Source organism: Mastigoproctus giganteus, chromosome 2 (assembly GCF_048544385.1).
Source record: "Mastigoproctus giganteus isolate SK-2022 chromosome 2, ASM4854438v1, whole genome shotgun sequence".
Taxonomy (NCBI): domain Eukaryota; kingdom Metazoa; phylum Arthropoda; class Arachnida; order Uropygi; family Thelyphonidae; genus Mastigoproctus; species Mastigoproctus giganteus.
The window spans coordinates 246,544,186-246,569,183 of NC_143576.1; the positions used below are offsets into that span (position 1 = coordinate 246,544,186).

General features: G+C 36.0%; 1 protein-coding gene across 2 annotated transcripts in view; it reads left to right on the top strand.

Annotated features, from left to right (window-relative positions):
• The window catches only part of LOC150090344 (TBC1 domain family member 25-like), a 58,180-nt gene extending 36,729 nt beyond the window's left edge, over positions 1-21,451 (top strand). The window contains exons 2-5 of one of the 2 annotated variants that reach the window (XM_090369080.1): positions 2,168-2,290; positions 5,261-5,406; positions 7,971-8,071; positions 19,074-21,451. In XM_090369080.1, the coding sequence (XP_090225206.1) occupies positions 5,391-5,406; positions 7,971-8,071; positions 19,074-21,035 (2,079 nt within the window). In that variant the 5' untranslated portion in view covers positions 2,168-2,290; positions 5,261-5,390 and the 3' untranslated portion in view covers positions 21,036-21,451. The remainder of the gene's footprint in view (positions 1-2,167; positions 2,291-5,260; positions 5,407-7,970; positions 8,072-19,073) is intronic. The other variant, XM_090369079.1, reaches the window with a different exon arrangement.
• Positions 21,452-24,998: the final 3,547 nt, after the last annotated feature.

Below are 24,998 nucleotides of genomic sequence, written 5' to 3' on the forward strand. Positions count from 1 at the left end.
CCAATTTGTGCAATGTAATAAATATCAAAATGCAATCAATTATTTTGTTGTACGAATTTATATCAAGGCCCCGCAAGTCAACTTTGCACCGGGCCCCGCTTTTGTTCGGGCCGGCCCTGTGTTTAGATGACTCACAAGAATTGGTCAAATTCAAGTGCAGCGTGCAACTGCTGTAATTTTTTTCTTGTATGTAAAAATTCCTGTAATAGGGCAGAGACAAAAGTTGTTTGAAGTGGATTTTGAAACAATTAATGCATTTATCAATCATTCATGGATTTTCAGCCTGTTAATTATAGAAAACATTTGGACGTTGACTTCAGTGATGATAAAATGGTAGAGTTTATCAATATGATTTTCATTTTTGCAAGAAATTGGCATACAAGTTTCTTTTTCTCAAAATGATAAAAAATATTTTTAAATTTAATGGTTACAAAATTTTAACATTGACTTAACCAACCTGTTACACTGACTTTTAACAATACAGTCTAATTAATATGTAACTCAATAGTAAATGTTTTAGGGTTATATATTTCAATGTGAGCATTAAAAATAAAATGAAAATTTTATGCATCTCTGAATTCAAGTGATTGTAGCTAAAAGTCAACCATTGAACCGTGATAGCTGACTTTTAGCTACTATCACTAGAAGCTATAAGTCTTTTTTTTAATGGCAAATGAAAGTTAAGAGCTTTCGACTACCTTTAAAAACTATGATAAAAATCTGGATCAGGTTTGATATACAGTATGTTGACAGACTTTTATCTCTCTTTTGAAGAAATGCATTTAATTTAATTCTCATTTTATAAGGCCGTTTTTATCAAATAATGTTAAAATATGATAAATGATATAATAAGTAAATATCAAAATTTAATATATGAAAAGAATGAGCATATAGTTATTTTAGTCATTGCAGTTGTTAGTTTGAAGTGCAGGACAATTTGAAATTCTGCTGTGACCTGTCACAATAAAATAAATACCTGAAGACTTATGAACAAGTAAGCAAAATTTATAAACAATGATCACTTATGTATCATTATGTATTAGTATTTTTACTTCAAATTCCATTTAAATGGGTAAACAGTTCTCATGAAATTACAGATTACATGTACAGAATGACCAATCATGGTGTGTTTTCTAAGAAAAAATAATTTTTTTATTTATGTTAAATGAAAGTAAATATAAATAAAGAGTACGTAGTGATGAATAACAGTGAAAGTTTTTCATGATAAAGCTAAATATTAAGAAGATGTCATTGTTTGTAAATGTTTTTTATAAACAAAAAGCTTGGGATATTCATTTTATTCTGATAGCATTGCATATAGATCAATGTTTCTTAACCTTTTACCACCTGTAAAAATTCCATTCCTGTATATGTATATATATGCTTGGAAAACACAGGATCATTCTAATCGATCTTATAATGATACTAGACCCACATGAAATTCCTTTGTTGCTTATCAGTGGACTACATGTAGGTTAAGAAACATCAAAATTAGCATAAAAGGTTTTCTTATACTGAATGGGTTTTGAACAGAAACATGTAGTTAGACTAATGAATAAAAAAAAATTTGTGTTAAACAATTTTATCCTAATCAGCAATTTATAAAAGTATGCAGGTATTTCAAGTTGGTCTTAGAAGCCTTTCCTTGATGTGATTGCACTAAGGTCACATAGTAATAAACATACTTGCAGTGGTACACATTAGTGAACTCTATGTTTTTTGGTGTACTCCTGTTGTAAACCTTTGACCAGTAATGCTGCCACTGACAAAAACAGTTTTAGAACTCCTCTTTGGAAATACTCTTCAGAATGCATGTCCATTTCTCTGTAATGTCATCAGTATTGAAACTTTTTTTTTTTATTGAGGTTTCTGTTAAGATCTTTTGTGTCAAAATCAAATCAGGTTTAGAAGGTAATAAAGAGAACTTCTTGTGAATATGAAACTTTTTTGCTCTAATGAGTTAAATTTTCACTTTAAATTGTGGCAATAATGTAATTTTCCTTGTTCTTGTTTTTGCAAATGCATGTCTCATTTAATTTTAAACATTTTGCTACTGCTTGGTATGCACTATCATGTTTTTGTTCTTCAAAGTTATGGAAACAAGTTTATATGCTTGGAGCATTGTAATTTGACTTTTTGTTGTCTTTTTTTGTCTCCACTTTTGCAGGTCGGTAGCTGCCATTTAGTTGCAATTGTGGACATGTTTGTTGCTGAGTGAACTGTACACTTGGAGAGGTGCAGTAGTCGTTAAAATTCAGTTGAAGTGACTTTCTGTGGGAAAATGTGCGAGGTATATTTTAAGATAAAGCTTATTGAGATAATATAAAGATTTGAGATTGATTTAAGATAAGGGTTATTTTAATATAAAGCTTGTTGTGATCATGGAGTGCTAAGGTGGATGATGAAAAGTGACATCTCACTTGTTAAAGGTAAGGGCAGGGGTTTTAATTTCAGGAAAGAAGATTATGATAGTCTAACACTCTAAATATCCATTATAACTGGGAAAATACAGGTGAATTATAGAATAACTTTAAAGCCATCATAATGGAAACCCCAAGTGCACATATACCAAATGAAAATGAAAATATAGCATTTGGAGAAGGGATGAGAGGAAGACAAGTAAGGAAATGGTTAATTTAGTAAAGCAACGAAAGATAGCAGTAGACAGTTATAGAGTGATGAACAGCTCCAAGCCATATAGCTTAAATAAATTTAAGGCTGAACTAGACAAACATTTGGAGTGACTGGATGGGTGAAATGGGAACTTTTTTTTTTTTTTGGCTGATGTTGTATAGGCTTGCTTCTTGTAACTGTTATATTAGCATTTGCATTAGTTGAGGCTTCATGCCCCAACTAATGCAAATGCTAATATAACAGTTACAAGTTGATCTGTAACAGAATCACAGAAATGATTAAGCTTGGTAAAGAATAAGTATGAAAAATTACTTGTTGAATGAGCAAAGAAAAGGAACAAGAAATATTTACATATATATAAACACAAATAAGAAGATAGCAAATCAGATTGAATCCTTACACAATGGATGCAGGAAGATGTTAGATAACCCAGCTGTAGTAACTCATGAATTGAATGGGTGCTATTCATCTATAATTACAGATGAAAGCCCCTTTATGGCAAAGGGAAACTGAACACTGTAAAATCAGTGATGCAGAAATTACAGTATTCACTAGAAAAATGTTTGAACCTAAAGGTAAGTTGACACCCCAGTGGAGATTGCATATACCCAGTTATTTTAAAAGAAGTGAGGAAATTCATCAAGCCATTAAGGTTAATCATGAGTGCTTCATTAGACTCAGCGGTGATTCCCTTGAATTGGAGAGGTGCCATTGTATTCTCAATTGTAAATATAGTATGACTACATATTTATTGGTCAGTCTGACTTCAGTGATAGGTAAAATCATGGCAGCAGTGATTAAGAATACTATATAAGTTCATCTAGATAGATATGGTTTTCTCGATGGAACACACAGCCTGACTTTCTAAAGGGAAAATCTTGTTTAACTAACCCATAACAATTAGGACAGTGTTACTCATGAGTTGAATGCAAAAGATAATTTTGATATCCTTTATTTGGACTTTGGCAAAGCATTTAACTTGGTCCCATATGAGAGATTTCTAGATAAACTGCAACATTGGGATCATAAGACCTTTAGATGGATAATACAACAGCTATAGTACAGTGGGACAAAGAGTTTTAATTATTTAATTGCAGCCATTAATTACAACCTATAGTGGTTGTACATAAAATTGTAATTAATTAATTAATAGGTACTCTTTAAGGATGGGATACATAAGTGGAACTTTCAGGGATGATGCTTGGACTACTCTTTTTTGATTTTGCATCAAAACTTGCAGATGATGTGAAGATTGGGAGAGTGGTCAATGATCAACATTAAGCAGCACTCCTCCAGTGGCAACTACAACCCAGAATAACTTATACAGTGTAATATGTATAAGTTATTCTGGGTTGAATTTAAATACTAGAGCAAGAAAGAGATTTGGCAGTTATGATACAAGTGAACATGAATTTATCTATGCAGTGCAGACAAGTAGCAGCGAGAGCCCATTGTTTGCTGTCAATGATTTAATGAACAGTTGCTTTTAGAGAAAGAGAAGTTTAAATTCTGCTGTGAGACTACATTTAGAATACTATGACCAGGTATAGAAGCCACACATCTGAGAAAAAGCATCAAAATTCTTGAAAAGGTCCAAAGATAGGCAATATGCCTGATGCAATTAGGAAAGGAGTATCCATATGAGGAGACACTTCAAATATGTGGTTTACAGAACTTGGTAACTAGTTACTTCAGTTACTTATAGGGGAAATCTGACTGAGATTTATATGACACTGAAAAGGAAATGAATGAAGGCAAAATGTAATGGTATTAAGTGACACTTGAATCAGGTGGCATAAATTCAAAATAAGGGGATAGAATTGTGGAGGAGAGGAATAAATTGCCACTATGTGCAGTTTAAGCTAACAGCTTGAAGAAATTCAGTGACCTGCTGGAAAAGTATTTATAGGCAGAAGAAAACACAAGGAATAGTGATTTTGTTTTCTTTCTTTCTGAGCAGCAAAAGCCCCCTTACACTTTCTTGCACTGTATGGCTAATAATAACTTTCTTATGATTATTGGGATGAAAAAGAAAAAAGATGTGGACTACAGAATTTGAATGACAAATGCCTGTGAAAATAACAGTATTAACAAAAGTGAAATTGGTAGGATATTTGGGTTATTTTTGTTGTCCCTCTTTGCTGTCCTTAAGAATATGAACAAAATTAAAAATGCCATTCTCCATGTTAGTGCTCTAAGGAAGAGGAAGAAATTGTGAGCTGCTGAATCAGTTTTGTTTTAGTCATTCATTATATAATATTCCTATGCAAGATACCATATGAACTGTTTTTTTTTTTTTCTTTTTTTTTTTCATTATTATGTTGCTTGCTTGCAATAAAGATTATTATAATTGATAAAAATTACAAGCAAATATGTAACAGATTTTTATGTTTCTTGAGTTTTCTTTAACATTTAGCACCTGAGAGGGTATCCATGGTATTAAGTGACACTTAATACAGTGATCACTTTTTAATCTGTAATTTAAATATAACAAGCATCTTTTCAAGTAAAATTTGTTTTGTTTTCTTTTTTTTTTTTCTCTCAGTTCTTATCATAGCAAACTTTCACTGTATTACTATAGTTATTATTTTCTTTACATGCTATTTTTATTTTGCCTTTTTTACAGAGAATTTGTGCTTAGCTATCTAACTAAACATAATGGAGAAGGAAGATATGCACCTCTTCTTTCTGACTGGGATTTTGCAACTGCTGTTAGTGAATCGTCCCATCCTCACCTTAGACTTCAACTTTCTTTGATGAAATATGGAGAAGGCAGGTATCTTTAACTTGCTTATAGAAGTTTTGTTTTTTTTTACTTATTCTTTTATTTTTTATGTGGTAAGTACATTAGTTTTACACCAAGAAGCAAATCAACATTTTCATTACTAGTAAGGTAGCTCTTTAGCTTTCATTTCCAATTGTAAAATATCACACAGTGATTGAGTTTGCTACTGGCAGATGTTCCAGAACAGCTATTGCGACTTTATTACTTTTGAATGAACATCTCTTTAAATGAAACAGAAGATGGGATGTCCCCACTTTTGTCATTTCACAATAATCAATGCACTCATCTTTTGCACTCATAAAAGCTGAGAAATGTGGCCATTTCTACTGGCCACACTTCTCAGCATTATGATTCCTCTTAAGGAAACGACTCATAACACAAGACCTTTAGCATACTATTAAGAAAAACAAATGCAGCTGATACTCATCTTATATGGTACTACACTCATGGAGGTGGAGAATGAAAAAGACCTGGGGATAATTGTGCAGTCAGATATGAAGTTCTCTGAGCAGTGCAGACAGGCTGCCAGAGCAGGTCCTGGAGTTTTGTCAATGATATATAGGAATTTTGCTAGCAGAGACAAGGAGGTGATTATCCCTTTGTATAAGGCAATGATCAGGCCACACCTTGAGTACTGTATACAGGTCTGGAGGCCTCATTTTAGGAAGGATGTAGAGTTGCTAGAACGAGTACAGAGAAGGACAACAAGGTTGGTGAGAGGAACAAAGGGGTGCTCTTACCAAGAAACGCTTCAGTTCTGCAAATTGAAACTTCTAGAGATTAGGCACCTGCGAGGTGATCTGATCAAGGTGTATAAGGCCTTGGTTTTAGCATGCTCAATGCTGATGGGATACTTCCACTCGCTCGGATTAAGAACCTGAGGGGGGGCATAGATTCAAATTGAGGAAAGACAGTTGTAGAATAGATGTGTGGAAGTTTGCCTTTAGCCAACGGGTAGCTGATTGCTGGAACAAACTTACATCTGTTGTTGTGGAAGTTGATAGCTTAAATAAATTTAAGGCTTTAGACAACATTTGGAGTGACTGGATGGGTGAAATGGGAAGGGTTTTTTTTTTTTTTTGGTTGATGCTGTATAAACTTGCTTTTTCGCATCATATGCCTCAACTAATGCTATGCAGCTGATACTCATGGGCAATCAGCCAACATGATGATGAAATTTGCATCTGCACACATTTTACATCAATATTTTCATTAATATCTAATGATCCAGTTTAAGTCCTTGCTATTAAAATAATTTTTAAAATAATATAAATTTTCTCTGTTTCTAACAAAGGGTAGAAAGGAGGGGAGTGGTTATGATTGAAAAAATAAAAGGACATCCATCAAAAAAAGTTTCCCTATGTCACTGTAACTAGTTAAAGTAAACCTATCTCTTGGTACACAAGTTGTTTCAAAATTAAGCAATTTTTTTAAATTATATTTTATATAACCAAAGTCAAGAGCATTTATGAACACTCTCCTGTGTGATAAAAATTTTCATTGGTCAGTGAGACTTTTTTTTCTTACAGTCCCAGTTACCAAATTAACTGCCAATATTTTGAATTTCATTTAGAATTTTATGTTGAGGTTAAAGTAGGGGACCTTGAAGTTTTCTTTCTTTCAGAGAAAAGAGGCATCACATTAATGCTAAAAACAATTACTGTGTCATAAATATAGTAATGGTTTTTAGCATTAATGTGACAAGTATTTTCTCTCTAAGAAAAAAAATTCAAGATGCCCTCCTTTGGCCAGATGATAAAAATTACAAACAATGGTTCAAAAATATCATCACTAACCCCAGGGGCTCACATCGGGTGAGTATGGTCTTGGCACACCCAGGGTCCTGAGCTGGATATCATCATTCTTCTCTTTCTTGGTGATTCCCTTCTACTTCTGACCCTTGCTCTCTCTCTCTCTCTCTCTCTCTCTCTCTCTCTCTCTCTCTCTCTCTCTCTCTCTCTCTCTCTCTTGGCTGGTGCAGCAAAAGCCTCAGCTTCCTTGCACCATATGCTAATAATAATGATAATAATAATTTGGTAACTGAGGCTGTTACCAAATTAACAAATATAACAAATGTTGGTGAAAAGAATACCTGAATGCATTAATTAATTGGCCAATTAAAATTTGAGTGGTGCCAGTGGAACACACTAGTTTATTAATCAGTATATTAGTTTAATGTTTATCACATGGAAAAGTTCTTTCTTCTGTTTATCAAAGATTGTTAGATATTTCTATACTGGTGAAAGTTAAATTGCAGATACGGAAACTATTAATATGTTCACCTATATGCTTCATAGAATTTGTTGAAACTTATGACAGGAAAGTCAACTAGAATTTTTTAAATGCACAATTCTAAATTTATTTAGTTGATTATATGGTCTAAAAATTCTGTAAAAATAGCCCTGCATAAACGAATGAATAATATTTTCTTTAAAAATTTTCATGGCAACTAGTGTTGTTTAAAAATTGTATGATGTTGATTATTGTAAAAGTGTGCAAAGCAAAATGTATTGAAAATTAGTGCTAATCTTATGAAATTTCATTTATGCAGATTTAGATGAGTGGGATGTAATTGCTCCAGCTGATATTCCTCTTAAAATAGATGAAACAATATGCGAGCACCAGTCATTAAAAGGAACTATTATAAATTCTGTAAGATGAAATGTTTCATACTTTTTTTAAAACGTTTTATCTTTTGAATTGTACATATCTAACGGAATATTTAAATAATTAGTTACTTTTGTGATATTGCTTTAAAATAGTTAAAAGAAATTTAAAAGAAATCTTAAAGAATTTTGCATATTATCTTGTATAATATACAAAACTTTTTTCCCTGCTTACTGCATTTATTTGAGATTAAAATTTTTGGTGCATATATCAAAAATGTACCAAAATTTATCAAAAATGTCCTTGTTATTGTAATTTATGTTAACTTGTTATTATCATTTAATTTTATGTTAAATTATGTTAACATAATTTATGTTAATATTGAAAAAAACACAAAATTCCAACTATAGAAACATTTCAGACAACATATATATGTTAGCTTTAGCGAAGAGTAGAGCATACCTGATAGACATGTCTTGCTAAATCTATGGAGTACAAATCAGTAATATAGCAAAGGCTTAATTAATCGGTACACACCTCCAAATTATCTGTGTATTGTCACTTTGAAGATTTAAGTAAGATAAAGATAAAAGCAAAGTAAAGTATACACGGATACAACATTATATCCCAAACTAGATAGCGTAAGCTTAGTATAGTATAGTATATAATATAATATTGTCAATCAATCAGTAAAATCTATTAATCCTCTTAAACTTCACTGTCAATTAAATTGTACTTTTTAACTAAATACATATAACGACTTAGATTACAAATGTAACATAATTAATTAATACATGACTTGATACAGAAGTTGTATAAATGGAATTCGTAGATAATACTCAATACTGAAAAATATATATAGCATTATAACTGTGTTGGGATACAAGTTTAGGGTTATAATTTTGTACTGAAATTGAAATTTTATTGAAATTAAATCAAAATCATGACTCAGACCAGAGCAGCAAAGCAAAAGGCTCAAGCTAATGGGAGTGCTGTGGCTCATGGGAGAACTGAGGGGGGGGGGGGCAGTTGCCCTCTGAATCACAGCCTTTTAAAATGCACTGCTTGCATGATGTTTGTGGAGCAATCGGGTATGGGACATGATATTGCCATGGGGGGTGTCTTTGTGTGTGCGCGATGTAAGGAGTGTAAGGAAATCAGGCGACAACTCAGTGCTGTTATGGGCCTATATGAGAGCTTGAAGGACAGGGTGGATGCCCTCGAAGGAAGTAAATTAAGGGGCCCATCAAGCTCTCAGCTGCCCACATCAACGCCAGAGCTTGCACTTGGTCATCATGCAACACAGCAGCAACCCCCAAGGCAGAATGCGCTGGTCCCACAGGAATTAGTAGTTGTTGGTGACTCTATTGTCAGGGAAACGGAAAACATGCTTTATAAAAAGGATAGGTGGAACAGGACCAGGGTATATCTGCCAGGGGCAAAGGTTGATGACATTGTAGAGCGGATATCATCTTTTAAGGGCACAAAAGGCGATATAGTTGTACACATTGGCACTAAAGATATTAAGAGTAGGAGACCGGCAGAATTACTTAACAAGTACAGATCACTGTTGAAAAAAAGCCGTGAATTAGGGTTGAATTTGAAAGCATCTGCAATTCTGCCCAGACACGATAGGAGGGAGTATATAATGACAGCCTTGTCGATCAATTTGACCCTGGAAAGATTGTGCAAGGCTCAAGGGATAGAATTTTTTTCAGCCTGGTCTGTACTTGTTAACAGGAGAGACTGCTTTTACAGGGATGGGATACACTTAAATAGAAAAGGTGCAAGAATATTTGCTGATGCTATCGAGGCAGAGTTAGGTGGGTCGGAAAACTGCTACTTTGGGGGGATACAATGACTAATAGATTAACAGTAGCCATTGGCAGAGGTGAAAGTGATTCTTGCACTGCTTCTATTGGAATGAGCAGCAGCTTGGAAAACAAGATGCAGGATATTTCAGAGACTGCTGGGAGTCATTGCGGTACAAGTAAACATATGAGTTGTGTTAGGGTAGCTAAGAATAGGAACAGGTGCATGTATACTTGCGTGTACACCAATGCTAGGAGTTTGGTAAATAAATTTGATGAATTTGAGGTATTGCTCAAAACATCAAAGGCAGATATTGTTGGGATATCAGAGACGTGGTGTCACTCAGATATAAGGAATACAGAACTGGAATTTGGGGAGTACAATGTCTACAGAAAGGATAGACAGGATAGGAAGGGAGGAGGGGTTATGCTATTAGTTAAGAAATACATAAAATCCAAGGAAGTGAAGCATGTTGATATAGCTGGACAGTGCAGTGTCAAGTCAGTTTGGTGTGACATAAGCATTGTGAGATCAAAATTGAGAGTAGGAGTGTGTTATAGGCCTAATGACTCTGATGAGTATAATAAGAAACTGTACAGGGAAATAGAGTGGGCCAGTAAATCAGAGTCTTATAATGGAGGATTTTAATTTCCCAGATATTGACTGGAATTTGTGGGTTGGTCACTCACACACTAGCAAGGCTTTTGTGGATTTATTGGATGATTGTTTTCTACATCAGCATGTTCTGAAGGCAACTAGAGGGAGTAATACTCTTGATCTGATTATCAGTAGTGATTCTTCATGCATTAAGAATCTGCAGATAAAGGAACCACTAGGTGGCAGTGATCACAGTGTGCTGAAGTGGGTTTTACTCAAAGAGGTAACTACCATCAGGGGTAAAGAGAAGGGCTTTTGCTTTCGTAAAGGAGACTACGATGGTCTGAGACAGTATTTAAATTCTATACAGTGGGACCAACTGATGATGTTAACAACAGCAAATTCAAAATCGGAAGCATTCAAAGAACTTATCTTGGAAGCTACTAGGCTTTACATACCAACTAAGAAATATTGTTCAAGGTTTAGATCTAAATGGATGTCAGATGAACTAATGAGACATACAGCAGAGAAGAGAAATGAATGGGATACATATAAATTAATCGGTGACATGGAAGCCTATGATAGATATAAGCTGGTCTGTAACCAAGTCACAAAGGAGATTAGGCAGGCAAAGTCAGATTTTGAGAAATCCTTGGCAAAGGATGCAAAGAAAAGCAGAAAAGAGTTCTTTACCTATGTAAACCCTAGAAGGAAAGGGATGAATCAGATTGGTCCACTGGATATTGATGGTTCAACAGTTGAGAATCCTGCTCAGGTGGCTAACAAACTAAACAATTATTTTGCATCTACATTCACACATGAGGAGTTACTCAGGAAGGGGAATGCCAGAGGTGAAGTAAACTCAGGCAGTGAGCTAGATGATTTTGTAATAACTGAGAGGAAAGTGGAGGAGAAATTGTTGAGGATAAACATAAAAAAGGCACCTGGGGTGGATGGGATCTATCCAGTTATATTAAAGGAGGCAGCAAAGGAAGTAAGCAAACCCTTAGCCATAATTATGAGAGCTTCTTTGGACTCAGGGGAGGTACCCATAGACTGGAGATGTGCAAATGTGACTCATATTCACAAAGAAGGATCAAAGGCTGACACAAGTAATTATAGACCTGTGAGTCTAACTTCTGTTCCAGGAAAATTAATGGAGCACTGGTTAAAGAAGCACTGCAGGATCATCTAGACAAGACTTCAGTTATAACAAAACCATGTTAAGAGAAAGTCCTGCTGTAGGCGCCTCCGTAGCCAGGTGGGAAGGAGCAGCAGTGCGTAGCACACGCTTCTTGATTAGACCGGGGTTCGAGCCCGTCACCACCAAATATGGAGGATGCGGAAAGGTCAAGGAATGACCACCGCATATCCCGGAGCAATATGGCCTTAGTTGCTAATGCTCCTAAAAACCAAACAACAAACAAACAAACAACAAACAGAAAGTCCTGCCTGAACTGGATGCAGAGAATAACTTTGATATTATTTATTTGGATCTTAGAAAGGCTTTTGATACTGTTGCACATGGAAGACTGCTGCACAAATTGCAGCAGTGTGGCATTGGAGGCAAATTGCTGCTATGGATAAAGGGATGGTTGAGGGGGAGAAGACAAAGAGTTGTAATAAATGGACACTGCTCATCGTGGACTAATGTTATTAGTGGAGTCCGCTCGGGGTTCAACGTTGGGTCCATTATTGTTTTCTGTATTTATAAATGATATTGATGATGGTATCTTAAGCTTAATGTCCAAGTTTGCAGACAATACAAAAGGTTGGCATGGTTGTTAAGGACACTACTGACACTATGCTGCTGCAACAGGATCTGGAAAGGTTGAGCAGATGGGCTGAGAGGTGGCAAATGAAGTTCAACATTGACAAATGTAAATTACTACATATGGGAAACAGCAGCCCCAGAGCAACGTATCAACACTGTGGTACTACACTGACAGTGGTAGAGAATGAAAAGGACCTGGGGGTAATTGTGCAGGCAGATATGAAGTTTTCTGAGCAGTGCAGATGGGCTGCAAGAGTAGCTCATGGTGTCTTGTCAGTGATATACAGGAATTTTTCTAGCAGGGATAAGGAGGTGATTATTCCCTTGTATAAGACAATGGTCAGGCCACACCTTGAATACTGTATACAGGTCTGGAGGCCTCATTTCAAGAAGGATGTAGAGCTGCTGGAACGAGTACAGAGAAGGGCAACAAGATTAGTGAATGGAACAAAGGATTGCTCTTATGAAGAAAGGCTTAAGTTTTGCAAATTACAGTGTCTGGAGACTAGGCACCGGTGAGGTGTATAAAGCCTTGAATGGTTTGAGCAAGCTCAATGCTGATGGGATTCTTCCTCTTTCTCAGAATAATCACCTGAGAGGGCATAAATTCAGATTGAGGAAAGACAGATGTAGGATAGTTGTGCTGAAATTTGCCTTTAGCCAGCGGGTGGTTGGTTGGTGGAACAGACTTCCATCCCTTGTTGTGGAAGTTGATAGTCTAAATAAATTTAAGGCTCAGCTGGACAGGTATTTCGAATGAACAGAGGGGTGAAATGGAAGTTTTTTTTTTTTTTTGCCGATGCTGCATAAATTTGCTTTCTTGCATCATATGCCTCTACTAATGCTAATGCTAATTTGGAGCCGAGTACGGATTAATTAAGCCTTTGCTTTACCTTACTTTTATCTTTGTCTCACTTATATCTTCAATGTGACAATACATGCAGTGGCGTAGCTACCATATAGGCCAGCAAGGCAATTGCCTCTGTGCCCGGGCTCTTTAGCAGCCCAGTGTCTTTGGCTGTCTCCTGTTTTTGTAATTTTCATTTATTAAGTAGGGGCGCAAACATGTTCTTTGCCTCCGTGCCCGAAAAAGTGTAGCTACGCTACTGAATACATGAATAACTTGGAGGTGAGTACTGATTGATTAAGCCTTTGCTATATTATTTATTTGTGAATTAACACAGTACTTTAAAGGATTTTTACAGGTGTTGATTACCCAGATTGAAAGGAAAAACAACTTCTCTCTGCAATAATCAATATTTGACATGGCATTACCAAATGCATTAATCAGGCCTAAAGATTAATCAATCATAGGCATATATTATCTGGAATATTCTTTAGCAATCTCTATCATGAATTTACCAACATATACTCATAGATTTAACTAGATATGTCATTAGGTATTCCCTACTCCTTACAAATGCAAATGTATATACACTAACATATACTATACTTTTCATTTTGGTCTTATACACATACTGATACTGCAATTGTGCTAACACATAATCTGTTTAATAAATATAATAAATATGAGGGATGATCATTTAATTTGTGGACTGGTGCATGACCTTATCTTAATTGTCATCATCTGAACTTCTGTGGATTTTTTTTCTTCTTGAAATACTCTCCCTTGAACGTTACACAACTTCGCCACCATCGTATCCATGCATTAAATGCTTCTTGCGAGACATTTTTTGAAAGCCTGCAAAGTGCTTCCATTGTGGCTCTGCGAGCATCACTGTCGGATGCAAAGTGCTTGTCTTTCAGAGCTTTTTTTAAAATGTGGAAACAGGAAGAAATTGCACGGGCTAAGTCCAGTGAATAAGGGGGATGTGGCAGAACTTTGGCACCTATGGCAGTGATCACTGGCTGCACATTATTAGTCATATCGGGCCTGGTGGTCTTTATGGAGAAACCACTTCACACCAGAAAGTTCTGACATTTCTCACAAATGGCATGGCAAACTTTGACTCTGAGAACTTCAGAATATGCTTTCTTATTCTAGTTGTTCCACGAGGCATAAAATGTGTAACAAAAATTGCTTTTATGTCAAAAAACACAGGAAACAATTGTTTGTCAGCCAAATGAGAAGCTTGAAATTTCTTAGGTCTTGGTGAATCAGAATGCTTCCACTGCCTCGACTGTTGTTTTGTTTCTGGATCATAGTAAAAAATCCAAGTTTCATCACAAGTGATTTAATTTAACAAGTTTTGACCCTGTGTTTCAAAACAATCAAGCATTTATTTGCACAAGTCTACTCTTTGCTGTTTTTGTTCTGGAGTGAAATTGTGTGGAATCCAGCTGGCACAGATTCACAAAATTTTCAGATGATCTTTCACAATATTGTGAGCACTACCATGTGAAATGGACATGCTAACAGCTAATTCACAAAGGGTAATTCACCTGTCTTCATCCAAAATTTCCTGAGCTTTTGTGATTTGCTCAGGAGTTATTGAGGAGGAAGGCTGACCAAGTCTTGGGCCATCTGCAACAGACTCACAGCCTTCACTGAATTTCTGTGCCATTTAAATATAGCTGTCCTAGCAAGATACTCAATACCATATGCTTCATTCATCTCTTTAACTGTTTCCCATGCATTTCAGTCCCATCTGGCGCCTCCGTAGGCAGGTGGGAAGGAGCAGCAGCATGTAGCACATGCTTCTTGATTAGACTGGGGTTCGAGCCCATCACCACCAAATACGGAAGATGCGGAAAGGTCAGGGAATGACCACTGCATATCCCGTAGCAATATGGCCTTAGTTGCTAATGCTCCTAAAACCCAAATAACAACAACAACAGTCCCATCTGACACAATAACAAACTGTTCAGTCCAAATTATGAGTAGAAAGTTGAGTGTGAATAAAGAATAGTAAGAAGGAATAAGAGAGGAAGTATAGTAAAAGTTAACAGAGATAAAAACCAAAATATGTCACACACTAAAAATAAAATAATAACACTAAACTTATCAAACAAGAGAACAGATTGATAATAAATTAGAAAAAATATATATACCAATAATGATGGTATAAGTTGGGGAGGAGGGGTTTAAATATTTCAGTATAAAGTTTAAAGGGGGAGAAATTGTTGCAGATCCTCTTTGGAGGAAAAATTGTTGCAGATAAACATAAGAAAGGCACCTGGGGTGGATGGGATCTATTAAGTTATATTAAAGGAGGCAGCAAAGGAAGTAAGCAAACCCGTAGCCATAATTATAAGAGTTGCCTTTGACTCAGGGGAGGTACCTATCAACTGGAGATGTGCAAATGTGACCCCAATTCACAAAGCAGGATCAAAGGGCGACACAAGTAATTACAGACCTGTTAGTTTAACTTCTGTTCCGGGGAAATTAATTCCACTCAATTTTAAATATAAACTATATTCGACAAAATCTCTAAAATCATTAATTTTTATTTCATATTTTATGAGAAAACTTAAATTTCTTATTCGTTTTTCACCATTTTGCCATGGAGATAAAAGTTCTTTCATATTCCACAATTCCGGATAGCATATGTTTAAAATTTCTTTCAATCCCTCATTGATAATAGGATCTTTATTTTCTTTATTTAATCTAAAATTACTCTATTGCATTAATAACGTATGCTTAATAAGGATAAGTTAAATGTGTTCTTACTTTCGATTTTGATTCCTTCAAATTCTTTCAACTTCAACATGGTCTCAATTTTAGCTTCATAATTTCCTTCAGAATTTTTCATATTAGCGATAGCATTGATAGTTAGAATAATTAATTTATCTGCTTTTACAAAGTGATGCTGCGACTTTGTAAATCTTCTGAAAGGTAAGAGAGCTCCTGCAGAATGTCGATCATTAATGCTAAATCATTAAGACATTCCAGATTGAAAAGTCGGTTTAATAATCCAGAATATTTAACTTCTGATTCAAAATGTTTGCACAAAGCAGGATAATTCCTCCAACCCTCAATTGCTGTCCGCAAGCTACAAGCTGGACATTGTGGCTCGAACACATGACCAATCTCTATAGTTTCTAGCAACTCTACATCCTTCCTAAAATGATGCCTCCAGACCTGTACACAGTACTCTAGGCGTGGCCTAACCATTGCCTTGTATAATGGGATAATCACCTCCCTGTCCCTGGTAGCCCATCTGCACTGTTCAGCGAACTTCATATTTGACTGCACAATTACCCCCACATCTTTTTCACTTTCCACTTCCCTGAGTGTAGTACCACACAGTCGGTACGTTTCTCTTCAGTTATTGCTGCCCATATGCAGTATTTTACATTTGTCAATGTTAAACTTAAGTTGCCACTTCTCAGCCCATTTGCCCAACTTATCTAGATCCAGATGGAGTAGCATACTGTCTTTACTGTCATTACAACCCTGCCAACCTTTGTATCATCTGCAAACTTGGACATTCAGCTTGATGTACCTTCATCGATATCATTGATAAATACACAAAACAACAATAGGCCCAGCACCGAACCCTGGGGGTCTCCACTAATAACATTAGTCCACGTAGAGCAGTGTCCACAGATTACTACTCTCTCATCTCCCACTCAACCATCCCTTTATCCATTGCACTAACTTGCCCTTAATGCCATATTGCTCCAGTTTGAACAGCAGTCCTCCATGTGCAATTATATCAAAAGCTTTCTTGAAATCCAAGTGTATGATATCAAAATTATTTTTTGCATCCAGTTCCTTTGTGTCCACATTGTAGTATCCAATCAAATGGAAGACTACTGTACAAATTGAAGCATTATGGCATTAAGAGCAAAATGCTGCTATGGATAAAAGGATGGTTGCGGTAATCAATGGACACTGCTCTTCGTGGACTAATGTTATTAGTAGAGTCCCGTAGGGTTCAGTGTTGGGTCCAGTGTTGTTTTCTGTATTTATTAATGATATTGATGAAGGAAGGTATATCTGGCTTAATATCTAAGTTTGCAGATGATACGAAGGTTGGCAGGGTTACTAATGACAGTACGCTACTGCAAGAGGATCTAGAAACGTTGAGTAGATGGGTACTGCATATGGGTAGCAGTAACCCCACAGTATCATATCAGTTGTGTGGTACTACACTCAAGGTGGTGGAGAATGAAAAGGACATGAGAGTAATTGTGCAGTGAAATATGAAGTTTTCTGAGCAGTGCAGACAGTCCGCAAGGGTAGCTCATGGTGTCTTGTCACTGATATACAGGAATTTTTCTAGCAGGGATAAGGAGGTGATTATCCCCTTGTATAAGGCAATGGTCAGGCCACACATTGAGTACTGTATGCAGGTCTGGAGGCCTCGTTTTAGGAAGGATGTAGAGCACCTGGAATGAGTACAGAGAAGGGCAACACTATTAGAGAATAGAGCAAAGGGTTGCTCTTACATTGTCTGGTGAATGGTTTGTGCAAGCTCAATGCCAATTGGATTCTTCCTCTTGCTCAGAATAATCGCCTGAGAGGGCATAAATTCAAATTGAGGAAAGACAGTTGTAGGATAGATGTGCGGAAGTTTGCCTTTAGCCAGCAGGTGGTTGATTGCTGGAACAAACTTCCATCTGTCGTTGTAGAAGCTGATAGCTTAAATAAATTCAAGGCAGAACTAGACAAACATTTGGAGTGAATAGATGGGCTAAATGGGAAGGTTTTTTTTTTTTGACTGATGGTGTGTAAGTTTGCTCTCTTGCATCATATGCCTCTACTAATGCTACTGTATCTGTTTGTCTCTCTCTGTCTGTCTGTGTGTGCGTGTGCATCAGTTTGCATTTATTGGAATGAAACACTGGAATGCCTAATAGGTTAGCCCTTGTGAAGCATGAGCTACAGTTCAGTTGAAAGGCTTTAAGAAATTCCCCTAATTGTTAATAACATTTGAGCCCTTTCCAAATGAGTGAAGTGGCAAATAACTGGAAATAATTGTGATCTGCATTAAAAAAATCTCTCAATCACCATATTCTCAAGATCTTGTTCCATCTGATTATCATTTATTCTGATTTCTTCAGTGCTTCTTGAATATAAAGGGGTATAGCAACTCAACACATCCATAAATGGACTTATAATTTTTTTTTTTTTTTGCCTCAAAATCTGTCAAACTTCAACATCTCCTTGTCCAAAATCTGATGAAAAGAGTGCTATTTCTTCACTTCTTATATTTATTATATGAAACTTCAGAAATCTTAGACTAAGAATACTATGTAAATGTAGCTGATGTGAATTCTTACTTATTTCAAAGCATAGCACAAACAAAGATTAGCATATCTGAAATTAGAGTTGGAGCGTGTCTAATATTTCACACACTAACTGGGCTATCACTATCTGAAGAGGTAGCAGTGACTGTCATAACTGCTGGTGATTGTAGAACAAAGATCAGAATAACAAGGCTAATGATTCTTCTGCATGAAATCTAACATAGCTGGGTTGTCTGGTACAGTAGTACACATTTCAATTGACTGTGGTTTGAGCTCACCTGACTGCTAAATACAGTAATGTTTTTGTATTCTCTGCCTCTGCCTTGTAAACTCCCCTACATGGTCATCCCAGAATATAAGCAGAATTTTTATTATAAACCTGATGTAGCCAAGTAGTTACCACAGGAATGGTAACTACTTGGCTTGGATTGGTAGCAAACACACATTTCAGTTGACCATGGTTTAAGCTTATGTGATTGTTAAATGTGTTTATTGATTATATTCATTTTCAAAATAGTTATAAATTGCTCTGACCTAATAGTTGTGCTAGAGTGTAAGCAGAATGTTTTTTTTTTATCTTATATTTTTAATTTACTCAATTTGTTATTATACAACAATGGATATATTATTCCTTTTAGTTACATTTTAGACTCTGCTGTTTGTCGAACTGTGCATGCTTAATATCCGATTTTTTTTTATTTTGTTTAGATGGAAAAGACTGTTCACCTGGTCCAAAGAGCATTCAGTTTCAGTGGTAACAGCAATAAAAATAAGGATCCCATCGAGGAAGGAATGACTCGTGAAGAATTTAAAAATCTTTTTGATAATGAAGGTTGTCTAATACGACCAAGGGAATTACGGCTTATAGTTTTTAAAAAGGGAGTTCAGCCATCCTTGAGAAAGAGAGTGTGGAAACATATCCTTAATGTTTATCCAGAAGGACTGAATAAGCTTGAAATGCATGCTTATATAAAAAGAAAATGTGCTGAATATGCTCGACTTAAGTATCATTGGAAGAAAATGATTCAGGAAAATGAAGTAACAGAATCAATGAAGGCTATCATGAATTTAGTAAAAAAAGATGTTCGGCGCACTGATCGGACCCATAATTTTTTTTCTGGGCAGGATGATAATAGAAATATTATCAGTCTTTTTAATATCTTAGTTACATATGCCTTTAATCACCCCAGTGTATCTTATTGTCAAGGAATGAGTGATTTGCTGTCTCCCCTTTTAGTAACAATGAGAGATGAATGTCAGGCTTACATATGCTTTTGTGCACTAATGCAACGTGTGAAAACAAATTTCAGCCATGATGGGTGTGCTATACAGAAGAAATTTAAACACCTTTCTGAACTTTTATCTCATTTTGACCCTGAATTTTATGCATATCTTCAAGAACAGGAAGTCAAGGAACTACTTTTTTGCTATCGATGGCTCTTATTGGAATTGAAGCGTGAATTTGCCTATGATGATGCCCTCCACGTACAAGAGGTCTTATGGAGTTCGTTACCACCCAATCCACCAGAGGGAGAACTTCGGTTGTTTGAAAAACAGTTCATTTATTTCAATTTAATCTCATATGAGACCTTGACTTCTGATGAGGATTCTGATTTGTACTTGGATGAAAATCATTTCTGCTATTCTGAAGAGAGCAGAAATTCTTCACAAAAGAGTAGCTGGCCAAAATTTGGCAGCACAGATTCTGGTAGTTCTGAGAATATAATTGTGCTTTCTTCAAGGAGTGATCCAGGCCTCACCACTCCAAGGTTTTGTGCTTCTTGTCATATTGATGAGTTCAACAAAACTGTTAATTGCAGCCATTCATCTTGTAGTGATGCAAAATACTGTTATTGTCATTCACAACAGTGCAATGATGAATCAAGAAAAAAGTTAAGCTTTTGTCAGACATGGACTTATGGAGATTATGTAAATAGTTGTTCAATTATCAGTAATACGTTAAAGAAACATTCAAAAGTTTACAATGTGATGCCACTCAAAAGCAATTTCAGCACGGACACCTGGTGTCTTTCTAATACAATCAGTTTAAGGGATATCCAGCAGAGGAGGAGAATTCTGTGGACTAAACATAAGTATATGGTCAGAAGATATTTAGAAAATGACGGCTTTCATTCAATAAACTCTACCAGTGAAAAGAGACACAGACATGGTAGTACTGATTCCAAATCAAGCACACATTCCAGTAGTTCTGATGATTCAAGATGCTCAGAAACTTCAAAGGCTATCCAACCTTATAATTCCGAAAGCATAGGATATGCATCAAAAGAAGCTTCATCTGTGGAAATACTCAATAATGAAAAAAATTCAACCTGTGAATCTGTTAATGATCTTGAGGACTCTGGTTTAATACAGTCAGGAAGTTTTTGTGTAGAAGCTGTTGATTATGATGAAATGATCACCCTTCCATCTCCAGATGAACTTGGTGATGGGAATCCATTTCTTCTCTTTTTGTGTCTGTCACTACTCTTTGAACATAAAAACACCATCTTAAAAAATAACATGGGTTATACAGAACTGGCAATGCATTTTGATAAAATGGTGAGAAAAAACAAAGCACATCCCATCTTAAATCGGGCTCGTTCCTTGTTTTCAGAGTATATAAAGAAGAGTTGGAGTCACTATAATGCTGCAATTAGTGCTGACTGGTGAATGTTATTATTCCAGCAATTGGATTCATCCATATCTAATTTATCTTACCTTGTGATAAATAGTTCTTCAAACAGTGTAACTCTTCTGTTTTGTACTGCATGATGATACAGTATGTAAAAGAAAGGTCTGGAGCAAACTCAGAGATAAGGTTGTCTATGTTACACTGAAGTGCTAGAACTGCTTTGAATTGTGCCATTTACATCTAGTCGACTGAATTTATGAAATTGCGTTGTTCTCTACTTCACCTAGAGGGAACACTTTTGTATATTGTTGTATTATACTGTTATATTTCCTTTGGATTTACTAGCTATTCTAAGAATTTATTGTAATTCCAAAGCCTTATGTTTTGTTATTTTTGGAACTGTTAATAGAATTTATTGTTTTGTACGCACATAAACTCATGTGCAGATACTGCTATGAAATGTTTTATGGGGGCAAGATAAAATATATAGATATTCCATCTCATGTAAAATAAAGCATGCTTTATTGTAAATAAATGCTGCAGTTCTATGCAGCAATTTATGTAACGTGGTTTTGCTTTCTAATTTGATTGCAGAAACATTCTTATATTTCTGAAAAAATCATTGAGCCAAGCATTTTTTAGATGTGCACCCTGTCTGTTCCCAAAATGTTTATACAGTTGAAGCTCTCTATAGTGACCCTCTTTTTAACATCCTATATGGTTGGTTCTGGCCAATTTTTCATTAATACCTAATACCATTTTATGAACAATTGATATAACGCCCTTCAGATATAACAACTTTTTCTCATTCCCCTGGGGGGGTTGTTATATAGAGCTTCGACTATAGGTGAATTGAACTATACATCTTTACCATTAGGTACCAAAAGAGAGGAAAAAGAATAATACAGTGCATATTCCTAACAAAAACAATTTTCCAAATTTCAGTTTTGTACCACACATATAGACTTGATGATTGCTACACCTGCTTGTCAACAAATGGATTATAATAACTAGAAAGACAGCGTACTTTGCTTATATGTAACAATTATTTTCTGGCTCTGTCTGTCAACAAACTGCTTTTCCAGTGGTGGTTCACCAACAACTTTGACATATTCACCAGTCAGCTAATTGCTTTGATGTGTCATTTTATTTATTGAAGTTACTGCCAAGACTGCTTGGGAGTAACATGATCTTTTTTAGAATCATTTGAATCACAATACAACTTTATAACTTCAAATGAAATTATACATCTGAATGATTAATTGACAGACGTGTGATGTCAAAGTAGCCAGTAGCAGATATTAGAAAAGTTAAATTGTGAACGACTTCAGCAAATTTACCTTTTACCAAAGTCATTCATGCTGTGCTAAAACTGACAAAACATATTTTTAAAGATATAAAGAAATTTCTGTTTATTTGTGATATGGCTGAGGCCAGAAGAGTTTACATATTTGTTAAAACTGCAAGCATAGTAATAAAAGTTAATCGCTACCTTTCTTAAGCATAATCACAGTGCTCTTATCTATGTTTCTAATTTCAGTTTTGCCCATTTACATTGAATTACTCCTCCTTAATTCAGAAGAGCATTTTGAAGAATTAAAACACAATCCCATTGCATATTTCTACCATCAGCATAAAAGTATTTTTTGAAGATAATTCATCCCCTAATTGTATATGTATCTTTCATGGGCTGGAGTTATTGACAGCAATTGCAGCCTACACCATTACATAACTACCGCCAACTGTGTCTCCTTTATGTTAGCCAAATGCAATCGATTCCCAGCTCCCCCCCAGATCACTGTCTGTTTCTCAACTGGTACACTGCAAATGCTCATTACATAAATTTTTACATAATTTATTTACAATTACTATGTATGTAAATATGAGTGAGATCTTATTTAATTCATAATCTGGATTATTTTTATGCTAATATAATATTTACGTACAGTAAAATGTAAAACAAATTTGTGTATATATGCTCGGTGATCACTGAATTATGGCCACCCCATCTGTAATTTATTATGCTGCATAGCTCGCAGTATAAAAAGCTGAACAGCTTCATATGCTAGAGAAGTGGTAATATGCATCTGGTTGTGCAAGTCAAAGTGATAAAGTAGCAGTTATAGGATATAGTAAAGATATGGAGTTCAAAAGGGCATGATTGTGGGAGCTCATCTGTTGGATACTTCCATATGAGAAATGCCGTGTCTTGTCAGTTGCTCATGGCCCACTGTGATTAAGGCGTACAAAGGATGGTGCCAAATGGGTCAAACCTTCTCCTGCCAACAGAACCGTTAAAGGATTACACAAGGTGGATCTTCATGGTGAGCAAATAGTGCAGCACGTTTGGGCTCCAAGCACGTATACATAAACATTTGTTCTGACACTCCTAAATTAAGAAGTACTTTGTGGTTCTGAACATTCTGCTAAAGGTTGAGCAACACTGCTCTAGATGACAGCATTAAGAATCTAAGTAAAGACTATCGAACAGTTTTTATTCAAATCTTGAAAGACTCGAAAGTCTATCTAAAAGACTATAGTATGCACAATGGCCCATTTCTCCTGGGTCCAGTCATGCTATCAGAACCAATTTAAATGAGCTTTTAATCAAGCAAATGCAGAACATAAAGTAGTCTGTAGATACATTTTGACTGGGTACAGGTCTTCCTGTAGATTCAGCAGTCCCTGGGGTAAGTTGCCTTGTGCTAAGTTTCGATTCTTTGCAATCACTTTTGAAATTGGTTCCACAGTTTGCTTACAATCTGCAAGTGATGTTTGACCACTAAGACAACATTGGCTTGCGTCCATTACTCAATTACTCTCAACCTCAAAGAATGTTACTGCAACAGATTATATTAGCAAAACATTCTGAGGGCAGAAATGTTTCTAATGAGTAGGTTGCTAATGCCAGGGAAGCATGCTGAAATAATTTCAAGGGGGTGTGTCAGGGTAGTTAACTACACAAGAATACTGTCTTAATTGTTTAACAGTAATGTCAGAAGCTTTGTCAATAAAATGAGTGAATTTGAACTGCTGGTTAGGACAAATAATGCTGACATAATAAGGCTTATGGAAACAGTGCCACCCAGAGATAGGAGATGATGAGTTTCAGTACGGTATGAACAATGTATTTAGGAAGGATAGGGCAGATAGAAGGGGTGGTGGGATCATGCTTCTTATCAAAACAGCCTGGGTGTGAAGAAAGCTTTCCCGGATTCAGATTTTTAGCATTAGTAGAGACATTTGATACAAGAAAGCAAGCTTATGCAGCATCAGCCAAAAAAAAAAAAAAAAAAAAAAACCCACTTCCACTTCACCCCTCTGTTCGTTCAAAATACCTGTCCAGCTGAGCCTTAAACTTATTTAGGCTATCAACCTCCACCACAAGGGATGGAAGTGTGTTCCACCAACCAACCACCCGCTGGCTAAAGGCAAATTTCCGCACGTCTATCCTACATCTGTCTTTCCTCAATTTGAATTTATGCCCTCTCAGGTGATTTTTCTGAGCTAGAGGAAGAATCCCATCAGCATTGAGCATGCTTAAACCATTCAAGGCTTTATACACCTCTATCAGATCACTTCGCTGGTGCCTAGTCTCCAGACACTGTAATTTGCAAAACTTAAGCCTTTCTTCGTAAGAGCACCCCTTTGTTCCATTCACTAATCTTGTTGCCCTTCTCTGTACTCGTTCCAGCAGCTCTACATCCTTCTTGAAATGAGGCCTCCAGACCTGTATACAGTACTCTAGGTGTGGCCTGACCATTGCCTTATACAATGGAATAATCACCTCCTTATCCCTGCTGGAAAAATTCCTGTATGTCATTGACAATACTCCATGAGCTACTCTTGCAGCCCGTCTGCACTGCTCAGAGAACTTCATATCTGCCTGCACAACCACCCCCAAGTCCCTTTCTTGTTTTGCATGTTAGTATAGAATCTGTATGGTGTGAAATGGAAGCAAAGGTATAATGAGATTGGGAGTTGTTATTTTGTTATTTGGT